Source organism: Falco cherrug, chromosome 11 (assembly GCF_023634085.1).
Source record: "Falco cherrug isolate bFalChe1 chromosome 11, bFalChe1.pri, whole genome shotgun sequence".
Lineage (NCBI taxonomy): Eukaryota > Metazoa > Chordata > Aves > Falconiformes > Falconidae > Falco > Falco cherrug.
In genome coordinates this window covers 21,083,407-21,106,658 of record NC_073707.1, presented here as the reverse complement: position 1 = coordinate 21,106,658, position 23,252 = coordinate 21,083,407, and the positions used below count along the sequence as shown (strand labels likewise).

The 23,252-nt window shown below is 45.6% G+C and overlaps 1 protein-coding gene across 5 annotated transcripts in view; it reads left to right on the top strand.

Moving 5' to 3' along the window:
* Window positions 1-23,252, top strand: part of TP63 (tumor protein p63) — an 87,226-nt gene that overhangs the window by 13,035 nt on the left and 50,939 nt on the right. For all 5 annotated transcript variants that reach the window (XM_055723829.1, XM_055723830.1, XM_027811878.2 and 2 more), the window contains exon 2: window positions 21,163-21,417. In XM_055723829.1, coding sequence (XP_055579804.1) covers window positions 21,163-21,417 — 255 coding nt within the window. The remainder of the gene's footprint in view (window positions 1-21,162; window positions 21,418-23,252) is intronic.

Here is a 23,252-nt window from a genome sequence, read left to right as displayed (position 1 = left end):
GCCGTGTGCTCAGCAGGCTCTTGTTGGCAGTTCAGGAGTGCTGAAGGTGTGTGCGGCCCCAGCTGAAGCTGGGATGTTGCTGGTGGTGGTAGGTAGGGACCTCCCTTGGCTGGGGAGTGCTCAGTGCTCCTCTCTGCAGCCCATTCTTGAAAGCACCTCCTTGCATAGTCCTCGGTGAAGGAGAAATTGGGAAGGTGTGCGGGACGTACTCGAAACCTTTTGCTTTTGGGCCCAGCAGTCCTCCACTGAGCTGTGCTCACAGGGTTAGAGCTAAAGGAGGTACCTACCCTGCTTCTCGTGGCAAGGAGCTTTTGCAGAGTGGGGAGGCACTGCAGTTCTCTGTGTTTGCTCTTATGTTGGTTCCTACCTGAAGATGGTTTTGGCCCGTTTTATTAGCAGCAGCAGTCTTATGAACATGCTGTCCATCTCTAGCCTGGTAAGAGGCTGGCGCGAGCTTGCAGTGACCTTTAATTTGCAGATTGGCAGGAACTGGTGGCTCCTGCTGCTGCCGTACACTGGGGAAGGCAGAGTAGAGAGCCATTAGCACCTTGAGCAGCACAGCTGGCTTACTCGCATCTCCTGTGAATGTGGACTCCCCTCCCTGTGTGCCCAGAGAAGCTGGGGTTAAACAGTGCCTGGAGGTGAGGGAGCTGGCATGGCAGGGAGCAGCAGCTCCTAGGCAGAGGCTGCACAGAGGCGCTGGGTCCGTGGGTGGGTTCCAGCCCTGCTGGGACCCCTCTCCCCGCTGCAAAGCCCCCGTGGGCGGGTCGCTCACCACCCGCAGCGGGAGGTTTGGTGTTCGATGCAGCGCTGTTCGTGCAGGTACTCGGCAATTAGGCACCAGTCTGCTTGACAACAGGTCCTCAAATAAGAGCTCTGTCATTAGGCTGGGAGGGCAGGCCAAGCTCTGATCTGGATGTTTGGTTTCCTCTCTTTCCCCCTCCCCACTCCTTTAAAGAGGTGTTTTGTTTCCCTTTTCTTGATGGCACTTTACCCTGCTCTTCGGGAGCAGGCAAAGCGAGCCGCCTTTTGTTCTCACTGTGCACCCCGCTGGCTCGGTGGGACGGCAGCAGCGGACCCCTGGACCCCTTCCAGAGGGACAAGCCAACCCCGCTCCGGGAGGGCAGCTGGTGCTGCCCCTGGCACAGCCCAGACCTCGCACCACTGGCATGCTTGGGCATCTCCGCTCAGGACACTGGGACAGGATGGGGGACTCTGCTTGTTCAGAGTGAAATCACTGGGGCTGTTCTGATCTGCCTGTCCGCTCGCTCTGTTCTCCCAGAGGCTGTCTCAGCTAAGTGCTTTTCCCATCTTTCTTTCCAAAATCTTTAGTTTGCTGTGGGCACGGTGTCCAGGTGGTTTTTCCTGAGCAGTACTCAAACAACTTCTCCCATATATTAATTCAAAATTGCAAGTCCCTTTGGATGAGTTACCTTTTTTACTACTTTATTATTTTTTTTTAACATTTCCTGGTTTAAGAGAGATTATTTTAAGATTTATTACTGTGGCGTGAGTTAGAAGTAATTGCAAAGGAGGGGAAAAAAATGTAGCTGGAGTGATGTCCTGCAAACACAGGACCTGTTGGCTGTGAGCATGGGCGAGAGCACACAGATGACTGAGAACGTAGCTGGATCACGGCGCATGTAACAGCGATTGCTTCTCGGAGAGCTCCCTGTGGGTTTTGTCCCAGACCTGCGTGCTGCAGCAGCCAGAGCTCGGCTGTGTTACTGCACCACCCGTCTTGAGTGCTGCATCTCAGTCTCTTCCCGAACATTTTGGGCTTTGGCAAAGGCAAAGCCTGTGCCTGAAAAAACACCCTGGAGTATTCTCAGAAAACAAATAAACACGATAAGTTTCTTGGAGCAGCTCCTTTGGAGCAACTCTGTGCCTCTCTTTTGAGTTCCCAAAATTGTAGGAAAGTGACAAGGGAAAGTTATAATTTCCTTTCTTCTTTCTTCTGCTCTCTCTCCTTTTCTTTCTCCCTCCCTCTCTCTCTTCTGGTGTGTCATTTCCCCCCCTTCCCTTCGCTTGCTTTTTAGAGATTGGTGATAAGGAATTCTAACTACTTAATGAGCTGGGAGAGGCCTCTCTCCATTGGAGTGGAGGACTCCAGGTGGCACTTTGACAGATTGGACAGGTAAGGTAGGAGAGCCCCACCTCCTCCTCCTTGCCTATAGTTAGGTATATAAGGGAAACTTCAATTATGCAGAAAGGCACACTCCGAGTCCTGTTATCTTCCAAGTAGCATCACATATTTTTAGGGTCTTCTAGGGGGTGGGAGGTGTTTGTCAAAATCCTGGAGCCAGAAGAAAGAACAGCAGCACTGATCAATTTGACGGCTAACATGTTGTACCTGGAAAACAATGCCCAGTCCCAGTATAGCGAGGTAAGGACTCTAGGTTTGAGCTATAATATCTTCAGTATATTTTTAGTGAATGCATGCGATTTCTTCACCCTTGTAGTCCTGAAATTACGTGTAGAATATACACTTCTTTTCTGAAACTTTTGCACTTTACAATGGGCAGTGGAGTTTGCTGGGCTAAATACCTGAAGGAGAGTGAACTTTGAGTCTTTGAATTTGGGACCGTGAATTTGTTTGGGGAACCTTGATCAGTCAAACATAGCTTCCTTCCATTGGAGAAGCAAGGCAAAGCAGTCGCTTACTGCAGGCAATGTGTACAGGTTGTGTTCCTGTAGCAGTCCGAACAGTATCGGTGTTGACTGCATTATAACTCATTTACTAGTCTTTTATTGCCAAAATTGCTGCTCATTGTTAGAAGAGGATAGTATCTAGGAAATAACTAGAAATGCATTATAAATGCCTTCTTAGGTTACCTTTTAAAGTAAAATAATATAAAGACAAAGCTTCTCTGCTGCAAGTGTTGCATTAGCGTCCACACCAATAACTCTTTTACTCAGTGCTGTTAATACCTTTCCTTATGACTTGCAGCAGCAAGATATTTTATACAAGGTGTTTGTCTAAACATACGAGCATGAATGTGTGTACAATGGATGCATTTTGCTTTCTACAGCCCTTTCTACCGCGTGGATGTGAGTGGAATGCAAACTTCAGATGAAGCTTTATTTTTTTTAATTATTATTATTATTTTTTAAAATGTATTTAATCACTTTTAACCAACTGGGCCAATGTTTTGTGAGGTGGTAGTGGAGAGAATTGCCACACACTGTTGAAATCTTTGAGGAAGTTACCTGGGGTTGAGGGAGATCTAGCGACGATATTGGTTTACATTCCAGCAAAGACAGCAGCTGTGTTGACACTCGTCAGAATGGCAATGCAGCAAAAGCTCCTCTGTGCGTGTGTGTGAGTGTGCGCGCGCATGTGTGTGTGTGTTCCTGGTGAAAATGCTTGAAGTGGAGGGCATGGGGTACGAGACTTGAAGCAGACGGAAGCTCAGCCACTTGGAAAAGAAAACAAAATAGGAATTGCAAGGCCGGCAGCACAGCTAGAAGATGCAATAGCTGGCGAGGAAAAACCAGTTAAAAGTAGACTTGGGGCTTGCACACCTGGGATGGCAGGTTTGCGACTCGGGGGGAGCAAGGGGTAAATTGAAACCGGTGTGCTTTCCCCATCCCCTCTCCTGCGGGGAGTGCAGACGCCCAGTGTGCATGTGGGTTTTACCTGCTGCCGCCAGGCAGAAGACCCGAATTGGTGACTCTTTTCCACCCTCCCCAGGTTAATTATAAACTCTTAAATGTGGAGAGAGCACTTCTCACAGTGTTTGCTTGGCATTATTTGTCTGCTGCTATCTGATCAACTTTCGCTGAATAGCAGCAGTGGGGCTGTGGAGTCCCTATGGTTGACTTGCTGGGCTCATCTGTCAGAAGCTATGCGCTCAGGAGCGTTCTCGCTCCGCTTAAATGCTGCTAATCACCGTTGCTGTCAGGGGAAGTTTTTTAAAAGGCTTTAGCTCTGATTTTTTTTTTTTTTTTTTTCTCTCCCCATCACCAACCCCTCCCACCCCTCCTCCTTTCCCCTTCTTGGATTTGAACATGGTGCACTGACTTTGTTCAGCCAGTGAAGCATTGCACGCTGGGGAAGGCAAACCTGATTAGCATTGACTTGGCTGTATTTCTGAGGAAGAGCAGCCTTTCCAATGACTCCTCTCAAAAGAGAGGGAGACTCGTTAATGCTCAATTAAAACCTATTGGTGATGATGAACCTTGCTCAGCCTAAGCTTGAAAACCAGGTGTAGGCTTTGGCATGGTTTCCTTAAAAAAGAAAAAAATGATAATAGTTCTCAGCGTAGAAATAGAAGTAATGATTTGTTGCAATTGGTGCTTGCTAGAGTTTAGATTTTAGAGCTGTTGCTGGATTGTGCAGAAGGCGGCCATACCAACTCATTAAAAACTTGCTGTAGACTATAGTTTGGGTTTAAAAACAGACAAAAGAATTCATTTGAAGGGGAGGAGTAATTTTTTTTCCCCTCCAATTTATGTCAAATTTTAAAATGGAAAGCAGGGAGTCCCCTCCTCCCCAAAGCTCGTTTCTTGGGGTGCTTGGCCCAGCTGCCCCAGGACACTCGCTGCCTGCTTGCAGATGCCGAGCTCTGCTCTCTGTGCCAGCACACAGCCTGGGAACTGGCCCTTGCACAAGCCCCAGCGCAAGCTGCGTGGCCAGGGCGGTGAGCTTGCACCATCGCCCACAGCCCTACAGCACCCATGCCCGCAAGCGTGGTGCCGAATGCTGCGGTGGGATGAGGAATTCTTCCCAAATAGGAAAATTCTGGTTGTGAAAAGCTGAAAGAGGGGAGAAGGGTGTTGAAGTGAATCACAGCCCTGAAAGGCTGGAGATGGAACCTGCCCCAACCACTTTTGCAGCTTAATCTAACCCAGCATTTGATCTGGGTTGACTATAAGAACAATTAAGCCCTTTGTTGGCAGAGCACCGGACTTGATGACCCTGGAGATCCGTTTCTGTGTGTTTATGAGTAGGAGATGTGAAGAGGAGAGAGACGTTGGGGCGGTTATAATGGGATGATGAGGTGCTGATGTGCAGGAACCTTTTGGATCTCACTGTGTCTTCCTACCGCGTCTCCGCATCTGGAATTTTAGGTGTTGTGCACAAATGCTTGCAGAGGAACGTGCCCAAAATTGGGTGTGAAGAGTGTATCTGCAAGTTTGTCCATTCTTGTCCAAGTTTCCTGAGTACTGGGAAGCGAGGATGAGAGCACTAGAGATTCCCTTTGGAGACTCTGGATTCTTCTGCCGTTTGGCTGAGACAATGATGCAGAAGTTGGAGTGTTTGCTGAAATCAAATTAAGGCATTGCCAAAAGGATAAACACCTCTTGTTCAAACACTGATAAGAAATGCGTGCTGTGATTTTTATTATATCCCTCAGCCTTCCCAAGCACCTTCCTGCTCTTTGTGGGAGAGACACAAATTAAAGAATCTCTTTCCGTTAAGATTTTTATCATAGTTTTGGGAGGGGAGTGGGGAAAACTGGTTTTATGCTAAAAAGTCTTATGCTCTGCTTTATGGCTTTTTGGCAGCATTCCTTCACACTGCAGATTAAGAAAAATTGTATACAGATTGCTGTGAATACCTTTGAGGGTTAGGATAGCCTGTTCAGAAGGGTGCTTTTTTTGTTTTTCTTTTCCCTCTTAGCTTTTTAAAATAACTGTTCAGATGCATGTGCTTGACCTCTAGTGCCCGAGATGCGAGGCCTTCCTTTTTGCAGGAGCAGACATGTGGGTCTCTGGGGTGGTCTGGAAGGATGTCCTGAGGGAGATGGATCTCCTCAGTGAAAGGAACATTTCTTGCACCTATCTTGGGATGTTGGTTCAGCTAACATTAGTTTAAGGTTAAGGGAACCGAGCTGCAATTCATTTTTGAGCATCAGCTTCATTGGTGTGCAGTAAAAGCATGACTGGGGTTTATTATCCTTGCTGTCAGCCTTGATTTGGCTGTGAACTACCAAAGAGAACAAAGCCATGGCCCCTCTGGTGCTCCTTTCTTTGGCTGGTTTCGCCACGTGGCAGAGGTCACCCTGACTGCATTTGGCAAAGGGTCTTTCCCTCCTGCTGCGTCTTCTCTGTGGCTCTCAGCCAAACCTGGGGCGAAGGAAGCGGTCTCTGAAGGACACTGCCCGGTCGCTGCCCAGGAGAGCAGCTCACCTGCTGCCTTCCTCCAGTCTGGAGAGGCGAGGGAGAAAGACCCATCTGTGCAGTACCCTCTGCACCCCACAGCTTGTCCTACTGCAAGATGAAAGCACTTGGATAGACACTATGTGAAACCTAACGAGTTTCTCAAGGAAGGTTTTGGCTAAACCTGAACCTCTGTCCTGGTCCTTCCTCCTATTAATTGTGATGATGTCTCAGAGTTCCGCTGGCTCGGAGTAGGCAGGCAACTTTCAGTCCCTGGGAGGAAATCTCTCCCTGAGCTGTGCAGGACTCAGGTACGAGGGCTTTGCCTTTCAGTGGCCTCTGTTTATTGAAATGGTATCAAAGCCCTACAGGTTCGGACACAGTCTCTCATTAAGAGCAAGAAATAGGGAGGTGCATTGGGGGTTGTAGTCCTTGATGGTGTCCAGCTGCAATTCCAGCTACGCTTTTTGTGTATTCATCCTTCATTTTTGCTGTAATTGCACTCAAGGGGCTAAAGTTTTTGTCATGTATCTTCTGTGCAGGTTTGTGAGGCATATGTCTTATCCTTGGGCTACAAAGGTCTTCTGCAAGGATGTAGAGGCTCTCTGAGGGGTTTTTAAACCTTTACAACTGGACTGCAATTTTTCCTGAGATAGAAAAGTGTAAGGTTAGGTATGCCCAAATCTTTTGTTTGGAGAGACTGAGCGGATGCTGCTGCCCTGTTTGTGTGTGCCAATGAAGAGACTGAAGTAGTCTAGAGAGATGGGCAGCGGTAAGCTGGGACCTGCCTCTTGCCATGTGCTCCCATCTCTCTCCCACCTGAAACGAGAGGACTACTCTGGGGGAGAAATGCAGACAAGGGCAAGAGTTGAGTGTGTTTCTGATGAGGGTCCAACCACTTGCTGGAGCAGGTTTGTCGTGCCGTGGATGGCCTTCTGTTGTTTCATAATAGAGTACTAAAAATTTTTGGTGATATCAGTCTTGATAGTAGAGGTAACGTGACCCCCAGGTTGAGCAGTGAATTGGGGATGTTACCTGGAGAAATCCTCTCCTTGCTTTAGATGGAGGGACTGGACCTCGGCAGTCTGAGGCTGTGGGTGTAGCCCAGAAATAAGTGATTGTAACCTGCATGTGGGTGGAAAGAATGAATATATCCCTTAATAGACAAAAATGAAACCTGATGATATTCCGTCCGCCTGCACTACTTTACCTTCTCTGTGTGTGTGCAATACTTCTGCAGCAATCAGGATAGTTCTTCTGTGTGTAAAGTGTCATTACTGCTCAGTAACACGTTTTGTGGTTTGCACAGTAATTTAATTACACTGGACATCAGATTGGAAATTACATCTGTTTTACAATTTTCCGTGCTCAAAACTAGTCTTAATAAGCAGTATGAAATCAGGGACGAGGATCTTCTTAGTTGTTGGCAAATTTTTAGCATGCTTCCTTTGTCAAGAAACTAATACTAGATATTTTCTACAGTGAAAAGGTTTTTACTGTGAGAGATGGAAAAGAGCTGCCATTGCAGTGCAGTGAGGGCATTTTACATCTTGAGCTGTTGGTTGTAACTGATGATCCATTTTTGTTTGCTGTAAATTAATTTCATCCTGTCTCAACTGAGGCTATCTGTATACTTTCTGTTCAGGATTATTTCTTGGGGAATACATGAACTGCTGTTTTGACTGGTTTATTCATATCAGTCTGATTATTTGAATCTTCCACAATGTCACCAACACCTGAATTCTCTTTTTTTTTTTTTCCCCAACACAGGCTCACTTATGCTACTGCCTAGCTCCCTCAGGAGCTGTTGTTTTTTCTTTTTACTTTGTCTTTTTCTAATAATGAAGTAATGGTTTTAAATCAAGTGGAATCGTTTTTCTTCTCTCCCTGTCCCTGAGCATACAGAAACAACAGAAGGAAGCTTTGTCTGCCTTGTGTGTTTCAACCCATCTGGTGGTGACCTTTCGGGCTGCATCTGCCAAGTTCTGCCCAGTAGAAGGGTTTATTTCCAATTGCAGCTGTTCTCTGTGAGACAGAAGCTTCACTAGTTCAATGAGGAAGACATGGCATCTGCAACAGGAAAGCTGTGGATGTGGGATGTGAGAGGGTGTAAACCATGTGCTTTGCTCTTTCTTTCCTCTGGAAGACGTTGGCTATAACCGGTGGAGAAACTACTTATTCCATTATCGTGAAGGGCTGAATAAAAGCGGGTGTTGCCTGGCTCAAGGCAAATTTTAAATTCTATTTACAAAATGTTCCCACTGAGGGGAAAAAAAAATATCTGGAAACGCTTCAGAAAGGAGCTCTTGCACCCATGGATTTGTGCTAGACACTGTTAAACCCTGTTATTTTTCTGGCACTGCCTCCAACGCCTCTTGAGAATGTGCAGAGTAGGCAATAAAATGAATGCAACTCTTTTAAAGTGAGGTTGCATAAATCATCAGAAAGGAGAGGAGCTTCTCATATACCAACAGAAACACTCCACTCCATCCTCTCCAGCAGAGAAGTGAGCTCAAGCTCTTTGTGCCACTTGGCCTGGATTAGTGTCAAGTCAATTTTGGTATCAAGTGGAATTAAGAGGAAAATAATTTCTCTCCGAGGGTGTTGAGGTTCAACTTTTTTTTTCACTTGTACACGTTTTCTAGATTCTCTGCTGTCTCAGCGCCATGCAAAGCCACTTTGCAATCCTGTGACAACTAACCAAGGCTGTGATCTTTAGAGAGATACATGAGCTCAGCCATGGTTGGGCATGCGAGTGGGTCTTTCCAAGTGAATAAAACTTCCTGGTTTTTTTTTATTATTTCTTTAGTTATAGTATTAAATTCTTTCTGAGGAATCTTCCAATCTGTAGTCTCCCAAATGGAGCTTCTCACCAGACGTTTGATATGCTGGGAGAAGATGCTGTAACCATTGTGGGGATTTGGAGCTGCTTTTCAGTAGGGGCAAACCATGGGCTAAAGCCTTAGCAGCCAAGCCCAGGAGAAACAGGAGTCTGCATGTTGTGATTTGACTGTAAGCTACTGAGAAGGAAGAGCAGTGAAATGCAGGGGTGAACCTATTTCCTGTAAGCAGACTGGCTCCTGCGGAGAGTCCCAGCTCTCTTCTAATGAAAAGCCTGAGAGGCTTTCCAGGTTTACCTTAGTTGCTTGCCATTACCTTGAGCAAAGAACAAATAGAGCAGGATGAGATTTAAGATGACTGGGCTTTTATTTCTGTAAGATTTCTAATATAAGGTGTAAAATCAGTAAGAAATGACTGTTCAGGAAGTCTCAGAAAGAAGCGTGGAAGTTTTAGTTCCTTGGCATTGGCAAAGTAAACTTGAATCCTCTTTGGGAACTTGAATCTAAACTTGATGATTTTGTTTGAAATTACTGACTATTGTTATAAGCTCCATGCACAAGGAAGCAACAAAGACATTAAATATGTGTTCATGGTGGTGTTTTGGGGGCGGTGTTGGTGGGTTTTTTAGGGGGTGGTGAAGTGGTGTTGTTGGGTTTTTATTTGTATGTTTTTCTTTTAGTTTGTGCTATGTTTGACTGATTTGGAGTTGATCCAGGAAGACTCAATGATATCTTGTATTTTTGCAAATCCCCTGCCACTGCTGTTTCACCCGGAGTCTTAATGGTACAACTAAAGCAGCAGTGTTTTCACCAGGATGTGCCTGTTAATAACTAGAATAGATGGCTAGAGGTGTGATGTATTTCTGGGCTTGGGCTCAGCCGTCCGCTCTGGTTGGAAGTGGACCCAAGCGGCAAGGCTGAGCATGCTTGAAAATTAATGCATTGATTGGATCCCAGCAGCCTCTTGGGATTGATTCCAGAGTTTGGATCCGGATTAAACTTCCCCCCAAGGACTTTGGGAAGTGGTATACAAGGGGACCTGGTGAAATTTGAGACGAATCCAACTTCCTCAAGATGGCAAGAAGATGAATGTTTTTACCAAGGGCAAGAGAGTGGGAGGAAACGCCCAGTTTAGGGAGGGAAGGGGAAATATTTTATGGTGGGGTAGTGTCTGGGAATGAAAGGGATAGATTGTGTCTGGGCAGATATGAATCTTTCAGTTTTAATCCAGATCTAGGAAGTAAATACAAAGAAACTTGCCGACTTCTGGGAACGGGGAGAGGGGAGGAGGAGCAGTGCTGGGCTTTTTGGCTGTGCGCTGAGGCAAAGATCCCCATGCCACAGAGCCGCAGTCTAGGGGCGTACGGGGGCTGGTGTGCGGGGCTGGTGCGCGGCGTCTGGGGAGCGGGGGTGAACAGAACACTAGGAATAGGTGGATGTGCCCTCTCAGCCTGCAGCTGCAGAGGACTGAAGCATGCTGCCAGCAAAAGTGTCAAGTCAGCAAAGTGGATCTCTCTGCTGCATGGGAAATGACTTCAAGTATTTAGTCATTTTGCTTGGGTTTGGTTTTTTGCCTTTTTTAGGTAACGTTATGACATCTTTATGCATCATGAAATACTTTTTTGGGGTGTGATTGCTCAAAGAAAAGAATAAAATTCTGCCTGACTGCTCTGTAAAATCTGGATTCTTCAGATTTATGTTGTGTCTCTGAGAGACCCTCAATAGCCTCTGCGAGCCTTTACTGTGATTTATCACTGCTGCCGTTTTAGTCTGCATTTGATCTGTAGCATAAGAATTTACTCTCTCAGGAGTGCTGGTGGTGACTGACCAGCGCTAAGTAGATGAGTGAATTTCCCTCCACCCTCTTTCAGCAGCAGATAAGCGTGCAAGTTCTTAAAAAGGAAACTAGAACATACACTGGCTAGGTGTGTTCTAATATTTTGCAAACAGGGAACTACTACTTGAATACTGAGGTGGGAAAGCTGTAGAGATGAGCCTTTGTCAGTCCACTGTGCTGTGTGTCTGAAAGCAACTGTGAATGTTTCAGTTGGAGGGGTAAGGAGTTTAATGTGGTATTGGATGGAAATTGGTAGGTACATTGTTTCTCAAGAGATCTGGAAGACCCCCTCTCTGTCTTTGGCTATTGAAATCACATGCATTGGGGGGCAAGCAACTAGAAATTCCTTGCAGTTAGCTTAGCTAACTTGCTTATTGCAAGCAGCCACTAAAATTAGGAAAATCTAAGCAGAAAATGTTCCTGTCTTTCTGTTAATGTGAGCGATTCCATTCCGAATAAATCTATTAACATCTCAGTTTGGACAGTGAAAGGTCTGTCCAGGTGAGCACATCAAATGTAGATCTCTGAAGCCATGACTTGTGTAAGTGACCCTGGCACCAGGTGTCTCGGTGTTTGCCGAAGTCAGCAGGATTGGACAGAGAGGGAAGTACTGAGAAGTGGGTTTGATTGTGCTGTTAGACATTGGGGGGCACACACCAGAGAGCCCTGTGGAAATCCTGGGTGTGCAGAATATGTGTTAACATGATTTAAATCATTGGGGAAAATATTCTTCATGGTTGTAAAGCCGATAGGGTGAAGTCACTGTGGAAGAAGCACTGAGTTGGCATGCATGTTGTGTCTGCCTAAACACACACACCCCGCAAAGACCAGCTTGTGGGTCTGGTGCATGCACAGCTGGCATCTTTGGAAAACACCATGTAAAGCTCCTGCTGGTGTCTTAGGAGTAGGTTGCAGCAGTGATGTGAAGCGGTGTTCCTGACATGTACCGCAGAGGGAGGGGCGGTTAGGGTTGTCCCCCAGCTTTGTGTGTGCTGCTGTACTGAACCCCAACAGACCCAACCTTGGGTGCAGGCAATGCCAGCTTGGTGCAGGTCAGGAGCTGCTTTAATATACAAAATAAAGTGTTGGAAGGCAAAGCCCTGCCTCCTTTTGTTCTCTGTAGTTGGGGCATAATCAGAATTTGGCAGCCAGTCCTTTCGACTCCCTGCTCAACCTTGAAAGCCTCTCAGTCTGCTGTTTGGTGTCTCAGGCTTTTGAGAACATCATCCAGGAGTGTTCTCATCTCATTTGGATGGATGAAATGGCCAAATACAATAGAAAATCCAGTAGATCTTCCTTTTAATCTATAGGGACTCTCGTGCTGCAGTGTAACCTTTTTCCTTTGCTTGCTCTAACTTGTTTTAATTTGCCCTTTGCCCTCCTATAACTCTTCTTGCGAATTCTTATATTCTGTAGTAGCACCACGCTTCAAAGAGTGGGTGTGGGGGATTTATGTGTGGCTGCTTTTTTTTTTTTTTTCTTTCTCCTTTTTTTGTGTATGTTTAACTGCTTGGCTTATTTTAACTTGCAGATGATCTGAATTTCTTGTTCTGACTAAAATGTTACCTAACTGGAGTATTTTACCTTGGTGTCTGAAATCTGGCATAGTCAGATCTTATTGAGCATAATGATGAATTTTGGAGTTAACCTCAGGCCCTGGTGCTATTCTGACCTGATTATTCATTGTCCTTGTGCCCTATGGCCATACTTTGGTGGTTACAGTGTCTGCAGCCTTTCACTGTGGATGACACACAGATATCATGTCCAGCCTAATGCTGCCCTCTCAACACAATAAAATGCTGCATGTCTGAAATGACTGATAACCATCAATGGTTACCGTCCAGTAAAAGCTCAAGAAACAAAGCAGCTTTAATCAGCTACTGGAGTTTTCCTCTTCAGCCCCTGCTTCACCTCCCCCTTTGTATTTTAATTGGTTCCTCTTATATTTAAAAATTCTTATTTTTTATCCAACTTTTCAACGTTGCTGTACAAACTCAGCACATAGGATCACAGCTCAGCCAGGTGCCCAGAAATCCTACAGTTCTTCTCAGCCACTGAAATCAGGCGAAAAAAAAGCCTTGCTGAAATCTTGCAGTCTTTCTCTGGTTTTCCTGATGTAGGTCTTTGTCTTCAGTTATGTTTACATCTCTTGGGAGTGTGAGAGGGTGCCTTTGTAAATCATCCATACTTCATGGCTCTTCAGATCCTTGTTGACATTATGTTGTCCAGCTGGTAATAGGAGAACATAAGAAACTCTTGGTCTCTGTTTTAATTCTAGGAAGCTGAGTGTTTGGGTTATTAATCAATTTGATTTAAGATTATGGAGTTCTGATGTCTCATGATTTGTTGCATGTCATGGAGGTAATATTGTATGATTTTTTTTTCACCACCTCTTTTTTTTGTTTATATATTTTCCTATTACATGTCAAATTGCTGTGCACAAGCTCAGAGTAAAGAAACGACTGTGTGCAGGGGGGGTGGATCTTGGACTTTTTCCTGGTTTAAACTGTCTGAATTTTCAAAATAACTAAGCATAGCCTAGATACTCTAATGAAAGCTTACATAAAGTGGTCTGACTTTTGGAAATGAAGTTGTTTTCTATGTAAGAAGAACTTTTTTTCAAGAGTGCAATTCAGAAACTTTTTTCCTGTTGTTTTTTTTTTTCTTGATTAAAACCTAAATTACAGCTCTAGGGAAGTCAGTGATACTATTTTTATGTGCATTGGAAAATACTTAGAAATATTTACAAAATGTAGGATATCCAGACTTAATATTTGTGTGAAGTGGGATGTGCTGTCATTCTGATAATCACCAAATTAGACAAGCTCTTTTAGGTGAACCTGTGGCAGGTGGTAGGAGTCAGGAATTGCAGGCATTCCTGCTTTGGGCTGTGCTTGTTTAAAAGGCACCCTGCTTCTGGCTGAAAAATACTTCTTGCTGAGTTAAATGAATTAACCAAGGGGCAAAACTCAAAGTTTAGGTAAAAAGGAAAACAATTACAGCTGGGGGGAGTAAAACAACTCCAAAGCTTACAGCCTTTATGGGTGAGTAGAAACTTGCCCTCACATTGCTTTTTCATGGATTTATCTTATTCTCCAAGCCTGTGAATACCTGCATATGTGGACTTTAACTTGAACAAGAAGTTCTGCTGAGTTCCACAGAACTGTGTCTAGGTGGAAACAAGTAGGCTGCAGCCTTACAGGGTATGGCTCTTAAAATTGTGCTGTCTATGTAAACCTAAAGGATGTAGATGTGGCATGATATGCAGAGTGGAATAGCTAATCCCAGCAAAAATCACCCAGACTTTCCTCCCTCCCCCAGCAAACAGAACATGGCATTTTTCAAGCGTGATGGTGTGTGTTTGCAAATTATTGATGTGCACCAATTTCTCCTGTTTAGTGTATGTAGGGTGTTGGCTACCAAGCTGGCTGTGGCCGAGGGGCTGATTGGTGGTTTCTGGAAGGGAAGGCATGCTGCAGTTTAGTTGGGTTTTTTGGTTTTGTTTGGTTTTGGCAGGGGGAGTTGTTGATTTTTGTTTCTTTCTTGCCCCCTGCCCCGTGAAATGAAGGACTCTGTTTTCTTTAGGTTGTGCATTACCTGTCTAGTTGGTGTTGGAAGCTACCCAGGCAACCTGCTGGGGTTATCTTCCTACTTAACATGAAATAACTGTGCAGGACGTTTGCATGGGGTGGAGAAGAGAATCAGTCTCTCTGCCTTTCTTACAGGAGGCTCGTCCCTTTTGGAAGAAGAATATTTTCTTCTTTATTGTTCTTGCATTTAGTTTCTTAAAATTAATGTGGTGGTGCTTATTGCACAGCCCTATGGATCTCAGATAGATCCCCTTCTAAATAGTGCAGGAGATAGTGTGCTTACAGGTGGGATTGAGTTGAGGAGTCGTTGGTTATGCTGTAGCAGGTCTGGTAGCCAGGACAAGAGTTACTGACTCCAGGACCTCTTCTAGTCCAATGCACTCCATCAAACTGGGAACCTGTAATGCTACTGGGATGTGAAATAGTCTCCTCTTTTCCTGGAAAAAGCAATGACCCAACAGTAAGATTACTCACACAGATTTGTTATAGCGCTAAAAGCCATGACACATGGTAATTAGGACTTAAGAGCTATAGTGCCTGGGAACCTATCTTGGTAACTGTTGATGTCTTTGGTTCAACCAAAGCTATTTGGTCCTTCGCTCTACACATTGAGTATATGGTGCACATTATCATTCTGTCTGTGGGCTTTCGAGTGTTTGATGTATTTAGCTGCACAGTAGCTCTGAGGGAAAAGCTCTTCAAACTAGATTTATGGGGTTTGTTTCCATTTTAGAAATAGAGCTGGAGGGAGTGCAGAGTCTGTGAGACCTGCCGCTAGCACCCTGGCATTCTGTGGGGATTTGGGTCTGAGCTGGTGTGGAAAAGACTGTATGCATCTTCCCCTCGTGGCTTGGAGGGGACCAGAGCAATGTCCAAACTTGAGCTTGTTCCTCCTGAAAGGATGGAACATCTTCCTGAAGGATGTATGTGACCTGAGTGGAAAGTCTGATGCATAAGTAAGTTTTTCAGTCTTTTTTTTTTTTTTTTTTTTTTGATTTAATGACAAAAGAGGCTAAAGATGCAAACCAAATCATTGCGATGAGTGAGTTAGATATCTCTTTCAGTTCCAGCCCTGATCTTAGCTGAAGGGGTGGGTGGAGCCTTTTATTTCTTGGCACTTCTTTGTAATGGCACAGGCAGTGTGCCTGCATCGGGTATCAGCTGCCTTCAGAGCAACTGGCAAAGCTGTACAGTCTTGCAGTCAGCAATAACTTGATAATAATTATGGTAGGAGCACTTCTGTTGGGCTTAAGTGCTTTACTTCCACCTACCAAAATCCTTTGCTAGGAAGGTGTGAAAAACTAGGCTGATTTAAATCTTTCCTGATACATTTGAGGTGTCTGTCTGCTGATTTGGATAGGCATTGAGCACTCTGGAAAACATTTATCCTGCTGCTCTTGAGAACTGTTTTCCAACAGGAATCTGAGTCTTTACCTGGCCCAGTGCTGAAGTATTGCTGTAAGGTGCTTCCTACCAGCCCTGCAACTGTTTAGCCCTAGTGCATCGGCTGTGGTGCAGTTAAGGACAAAGTACAGAATTAGCAAAGTGCCTTGCAAAATCTTGTTGCTGGCAACCCACGGTAGTGTATTAGTTTCATAATCTCTTATCTTGGGAGAATAAGCACCGGTGGTGATGTTTTGCAAGGCCTTCTGAGTAGCTGGACAATGCTCTTGAGCTGCATAGATTCAGCAATGAAAATTAAGATTTTGTTGGTATGTGTGCATGACACATGCATATTCTTTTGGAGATACAGGGAAGGGTTTTGATGGGGGTGGAAGGCGTCTGTGTGTTCTACACCTGGAGATGGTAACTCTACCTTCATTTTCCCAAGCGGAGAAACTCTCAGAGCTTTCTCTGAAAGGTCGATAACTGGGGAGTTAATAGCTCAATCCGTGTATTTTAGGGGATTTTTGGTGTGGAAGTCCCCTTGAGAACTTTATTTGCATTACTTCCCTCCTACTTTCATTCTGGGGGTCTCTTTGCAGATCTGTCTCATAACCTTATCAATTAACACAATGAGCTTAGAAGCAGGCTGTGGCAGCAGAATGTGGGGGGGGTGGGGTGGGGGGCGTTTCTTGCTGCAGGGTAGGGTGAGAAGGGCCCCTCTTTGAGTGGGTTGGGGGCTCTGCCCTAGCAATCGGCTCTGGAGCATTTGCATTGCCCTCTTGTGGCACATGCCCCGGAGCCACTGGGGTCAGGAGGATTCGGTGGGGAGATCTGTCCTCCCGGCAGCAGAACCGTGATGAAACAATTCTGCAGCTTTCAGGCAGGTTTTTAATTCAGCAGCCTCTCCAGTGAAATCATGGCTCTTCTAATCTGGAAGCGTGAGTTAGCATGAAAACCTGAAAGTGAAGCTGATGGGGTGTAGGAAGCGAAACCGATCATTCAAAATACATTATTGAAACGATGTGCCAAAATACATAGCCTAAGATTTAATTGTAGCACTCTATTTGCAGTTAAACTCATTGGAAGGTTTTTACAATGCCTCAGTGATATTAATAATTTCAGAAGCTTGGTGGAGGGAACAAAATAGAGAACAAAGGCACTGAAAATTAGATAATCCTTTCTCCCAGCTTTGCATGCATTTCTCTTCTTGCCACCGAATAGCATTCTTCCGCCAGGAATTGGCGGTGGGACTACGTCCTGCAGTTGTTTAGAACAGCGCCGCAGCAAAACATAAGCATGTGCTGCATTCTGGGCTACCACCCTGGCAAGAGCTCATTGCCGAGTGAAACGCTGTTTTTCTCTTGGTAAGTGGTGAAAGGAGGCTCTGTGTGTGCAAGCACACACCCTGCGGACCCCTCCTGGAGGGCGATGCCTTGCAGACGTGTCCACAGCCCCTTGCTTCCTTTGTTCTCTCCATCCACAGCGTGGCTGAGGCCAAGGGGTTTTATTGCGGTGGAGGGTGAATTCCTGCGCCCGACTTCCCCGGGCCTGCTGCCCCTCTAATTGTTGTGTTGTCAGAAGGCGTGTGCCTCGGAAAGCCTTATCTGATTCCTCCAAAAGCCTTGCAAGCAATTCAGATGTTGACCCCTTGAGCACAAACAGCTCTCCGCCTGCCTTGGGGCATAGCTGCGAGACCAGCTTTAGTGCAGGGGGTGTGTGTGTGCAAACCCTGCGCTGGTTTTGTCCCTGTGGATGGAGCACCTGCCTGGGGAGGGGAGCAAGGGGCCAGGGAAGGTGAAAGGCTGGTGGGACTCAGAGGGGGAGAAGGGGAGTCCAACAGCTGCTTGTGTCAGCACGAGGGTAAGTGCAAGGAGATTAATAGTTATTTAAAGAGCAAATGGGGACATGGCATTCGGCTGTGGCATGTGAGTGTATAAATGTGGTGGAATGGCTGCTCCACTAGTAACATTTAGACAGATGGTCCCTGGACTGAAAGGAATGAAAAGGATCTTTGATTCTCTTAAGGATATCTTAAATTTTAATGGGGCACTTATTATTTTTCTTTTTTTCTTCCCCCCCCGCCTCCCCCCCCCCCCCCAGTTGACTCTCAGGCAGCACCTTCAGCACTTCCAGACTGTGCTGTCTTGTTAACATCAACTGACTGCTTGGCCATCTTTCTCCGTCATCTTTAAGTAGCCCAGGATTAGAGGGAATAGTTTTTAAGTGAAAGCTGAAACACTATTGTTTTGCTGTCTGTATGTCTGAGCTGGTTTAGGAGACTGTTTTCATCACAGCCGTCTTTTCATCATTTGTTGGTTAGGGAGTGTGTCTGATGGTAATCTCCATGAGAAATTAAACAACTGAATGATACTCCTACATTTTTGAGACATCTTCAGGACTTAGTTTTGGGGCAGGAGGGCAGGGAGGTTTGTTCTTTGATTAAATACAAAAGTATTGAACAGGAAAAAGACTGTCCCTGGGTGCAGTACATCAGCATTCTGGCTCTTGCCATACAGAATGAGCCTTAAGGGAAAACATGTACCAAAAGTCCGTTAAATAGGTCTTGACTGGCTGAATAGCCCGCAGGAGATGAGACATAACTGTCATCTGTATTGCCAAAGCTGCAATCTCCTTTTGGAGAAGAAGAACCAGTCTGGATTGCTTTCTCCTGCGTCAACTATTTAGCGAGCTTTGAGTCCAATTGCAGATACTTGCTTGCCCATCTAACAGGGGTGCTGGGCATCTATAACGTTCCCTGCTGCTGTAGATGGGGAAACTGAGGCAGGGAGGGCAAATGCCTAACCTGAGGCAATGAGGAGAGTCACTGGTTCACCCAGGATTAGGACTCAATATGTAATTGCTTTTATTACTCTGCTGCCTGAAGGCCTCAGACAAAACAGCGGCCCATTAAGCAGAGTGCTTTTTACAGTGAGGGCAATCCTTGCCCTGCAGACCTTGCTGCCTGAAGTAGGCTGAGGCTGGGAGGGGGATGCGAGGTGGCTTGCCCACGGATGCAGCACCTTTCTGACAGTGCAAGGGAGGGAAACAGCTCTCCCTTCTCCCTGCAGACCATCCCAGCTCCCACAATGAAGTCCCTGTGCTGTTCTCCACCGGACCTTCTTCTTCCCAGCGCAGCTCGCAGTAGCAACCTGATCCATCTCTGGGAGGTCCCATGTGCGTCACTGAAGACCCCAGAGCACCAGCCTCACCTGGAGTTTTTAATTAAACCCCCATAAAATATCGGCCTCTTCCAGTGAAACAGAAACCTAAGGAAGAGCTCTAATTGATGGTTTAAATCTCTCTACTTCCTCCCCTCCTGGAAGGACAGCTGAGAGCATAAAGTGTTTGGGTATAGGGAGGGCACTTTATCTTTGCAAAGGGACCAGCCATTTTCCTCCATAGCTGAAATGACTGGCAAAGCTGGGTGTTAAATGGCTTGTCCAAAGTCCCTGGGAAGCTCAGCAGATAGCTTGTGCCATTCCCTTTCAGGTCCTTTGAGGAGTGACAATGTGCTGCTCCAAACTTCAGTAGGACTGGTGGGATTCCCAGTATTGGGAAAGCTTTTTGTTATGGGTCTTGCCATTGGTGCTCTGACTCAGGGAATCTTTGCTGTTTGGCCGATAACACCAAGTTGTCTCTGGAAAAGGGAGCAGCTGTTGGAAAGAAGAGGGAAGCTGGGAGCAGACTGGCTGAAATACTGAGAGATATGTGAGCTTGATGGTTCTGGGTGGGATTGAAGCTATAGGATGTGCAGGGATGTGAGGTGCTCGGACCCTTGGACAAGGAGAAGAGCCTGAGGGCATTCTGCCATAACAGTAAAACCAGGTGCACGTATTGCTGCGTGTTCATTGTTGTTCCCAGAGCTGCTGGGGGTGGGTACCACAAACCTGTTGGATGCTGCTCTGCCTAAGCTGGGCACAAACAATGCCCTTTGGACATACACAAGGATCAGGCTACGTGTGCCTGGCTGAACCCCGTGTACCGCTCACCTGCTGCCCTGTCTCTGTGGCCAGTGCTGGGTCCTTTGGAGGTTTAAAAGAGTGGGGTAGTTGTGCAATTGTCTTTCCCCAGAGTACTTTCCCAGCTTACAACTATTTGTGGTTCAGAATTTTAAAATCAGATACGCTTGCCTTGATGGATTTTTCTCCAGCAGAACTTGTCTGATGCCTTTTGGAACATATGTAAACTTTTAGTATCCGCACCATTTTGTGGCAGAAAAATCCATGATTATTTGTGGGCTTTGTGAAGAACCACTCTGTGTGTGTTAAACCAAAATTCTGCTCGAGATGTTTTGTTGTTCCCCAGCTTCTCTATTAAGAGATCATGAAAATTAATGTCCTGTTTCTTTTTTTTTTTTTTCCATGTAACTTAGGAATTTATCCACTTCTGTCATACTGAGTTCCATCTCTCTCCTCATTGTCTTTTTGTCCAGGCTGAAAAGTAGTCAGCTACTGCTGTATTACAGGAAGACACTGAAAGGGTTTGCTCGCTCTTGTCACCTTTCTCTGAACTTTGTTCCCCTCTCATCTCTTTGAGGCAGGGGACCAGGGCTACACATAGAATTCAGGACATTAGATTAGGGAGAGGTTAGCAGAAAAAACCATATGCCTAATCCTAGCCTTTCTGTGCTCCATTCCTTAGCCTTCATTTTTGATATCTTCAATTTTTTCACATTGTTTGTACCTGGAGGCTACTTTTGGGGCACAGTGACATCTGCTAATTTAAGTGCTGCACACTGTGGCAATTGCTGCTTTCTAAAGTATGTGGAGAAGCCTTCCATGCTACTTGAGGAGACCTTTAATTCCTCTCTGTTACTGCCTGTGACTGGTCACTGGGAATTGAGTGCATGGTGCAACCTGTTCAGTGCTATGAACCTTTTCTCCAGTGAATCACACACTTCAGTGCAGTTACTACTTGAGTTAGAGGTCCTAAATGGCACTGTGCATAGCAGGGTCAGATCCACAAAAAGAGGAGCAGTCTTTGTGTAGAACAGGAGACCGTCAGAGACGATGCAGCCTTGGGCAAGTTAGAGCCAGTTGCACTGTTGTGAACCTGGTGATTTTTATCGGGTTATAGCAGCCCTTCTAAAAAGGTCTAGGTCTGGGTGTTCTAGACATAGGCAGCCTGTCTCTTCGAGACAGCTTGCCACCCTGTGAATCACATCCTTGTTATGTGTAAGGTCTTCTTCCCAGCTCGGCTGTTGATCTACTATATGACTGAGAAGCTTCTTTCGGTTTCAGTCACCAATGTGAAGGGGTCTATTCTTCACAAATCTCTTTCCTTCTGGTGTGACACGTGTGCTGAGGTCATGCTGTGCATCCCCAATCATGAAGGCTATGCTGTGGCTAGCCAGCCTGTGCTAATGTTGCTTCTGTAACATTCCTGTGCATCTCTTTGCCTCTAGCCGCAGTACACGAACCTGGGGCTCCTGAACAGCATGGACCAGCAGATCCAGAATGGCTCTTCCTCCACCAGCCCCTACAACACGGAGCACGCGCAGAACAGCGTCACAGCCCCCTCGCCTTATGCCCAGCCCAGCTCAACTTTTGACGCCCTCTCGCCCTCCCCAGCCATCCCTTCCAACACAGACTACCCAGGACCTCACAGCTTTGATGTATCATTTCAGCAGTCCAGCACAGCAAAGTCAGCAACGTGGACGGTAAGGACGCAGCATCGCTTTGCTCCTCTGGCTTCTGTCCCAATGCCAGTAGTAACATTATTCATATGATACATACCCAGGCTTGTGCAAGAGCAGTGTGACCTGTGTCCTCTTCAGTGCATGACATGTCACACAAGAGGGAGAAATTTATCTTGGCTGCTCTGGGAGGGTGTGGTGGGAATTTAACCCTCAATAATATCACTAAATCCCAAATGAATAAAATGCCTTGCAAAAAAACCAGTCGCCTAAAGACCACGTGTGATAAAACAGTGGCTCTCCACTTGGGTCGAGCAGGTACACTGGTGTAAAGCATGGGGTGGGCATAAGTATGTCTTCAGCACTTCCCCGGGCTGGCTTCAGCATCCATGGGTTCATGTGAGGTTTGGCATGCAGGGCCATGCCAGCAGCACAGAGATGGTTCTGCTTGCTCCGACCCATGGAGTGCAGGGCTTTCTTCTTGTCTATGTCCTTCCCTTCTTGGAGCTGATGTGGGAACCCCAGCGTCACCAGCTCAGGTCAGCCCTGAAGTACTTGGCTTGTTTGTGTGTATATTATTTTAATTTTTTTACTTAACGTTTTTATTCTTGCTGTCAGAATAGTACCTTTCTTCTTATAAAAGGAAAAAAACAAAAACAAACAAACCAACCCAAAACACTCCAAACCCAAACAAAACCCAAACCTGATGGATGGAGCTTGAAACCAAACTTGATTTTTGGTGGAGCTGGCTTGATTGTTCAAGCTCTGGAATCTTTGTAGCCCAGGACACAGAACTGCTGGAGATGTACATCTGCTGTGGTTCAGGGCTCTGGAGCAGAGATGTTTGCCGTGGAGAATATTGCTGTCTTAAAGTTGTTCTATATTTGCCTTCCTCTCCTTCAAGCACTTGGAGTAGGTGCACTGAATAATGTCCTATTCCATGATACCTGAATAGAAGCAGGGACTCAATTTTCGTTGGGATGTTTTGGGGTTTTTTTTAAGCAAAACAGATACACTTTTTACCTAAAGCTAAGACCATTAAAATAGTGTGGGGTTTTTTTCCTTTTTAATCCTTTTTAATCTGATTAACTACTTCAATCTCAAATTTAAATACAATCTAGCTGGAATTGCAACTAACAAACTCCTGCCAGCAAAGCAGTAGAGCCAGTGTGCTCCACTCTAGAAAAAGATGCCATGTAACAATAAATCACAGTAACTTCACATACTTATATTTTAAAAGCCTTTCCCAGTAAAATTTCTCTAAAACTCATAAGAAAAACTTTGTTCAGAGTATTATGATAAAGGGAGTTAAAATGTGATATCTCTGCTCAAAACTGCACTTTTCATTTGTTTATGTATAAAAGAGTGAAGGGTTTTTAAGTGAGGTCGAAATCGCACCTTTCCTTATCTGCACTGGGAGTGATGCCCTGCTGTAGTTTACACTTGTGTTCATGTCCAGGTTTCTCCTCTTACACTACACACACTATTTATTTTCACTTCCCTTCAGGTAAGGAAACCATTGGTTAGCTCTACTTTCTGTTTCTCAGAGCAAGCAAATTCTACCCTTGGATTTTTGCAGGCTGTTCTGGAGAGGGTCCTTTGAAGGAGCTATGAAAAGACATTCTGTTTTGTTACCTATGGTACAAAGAATCATCTAGTGCAGCTGGAGGGAAGCAAAGTGTTTGATGCTGTCCTTTCCACTACTAAAAGCGGTCTTTTGAAATGCGGTTTGAATGTGTGGAGTAGGCTGTTGGCAGAGCTGAAGACAAGCGAACTACTCACAAGCTTAAAGTTAAGCCAGCACTTGAGATGTTTCCCTGCAGTGATAGTGGCTTTCTAGGGTAGAAGTGGAAGCTGGG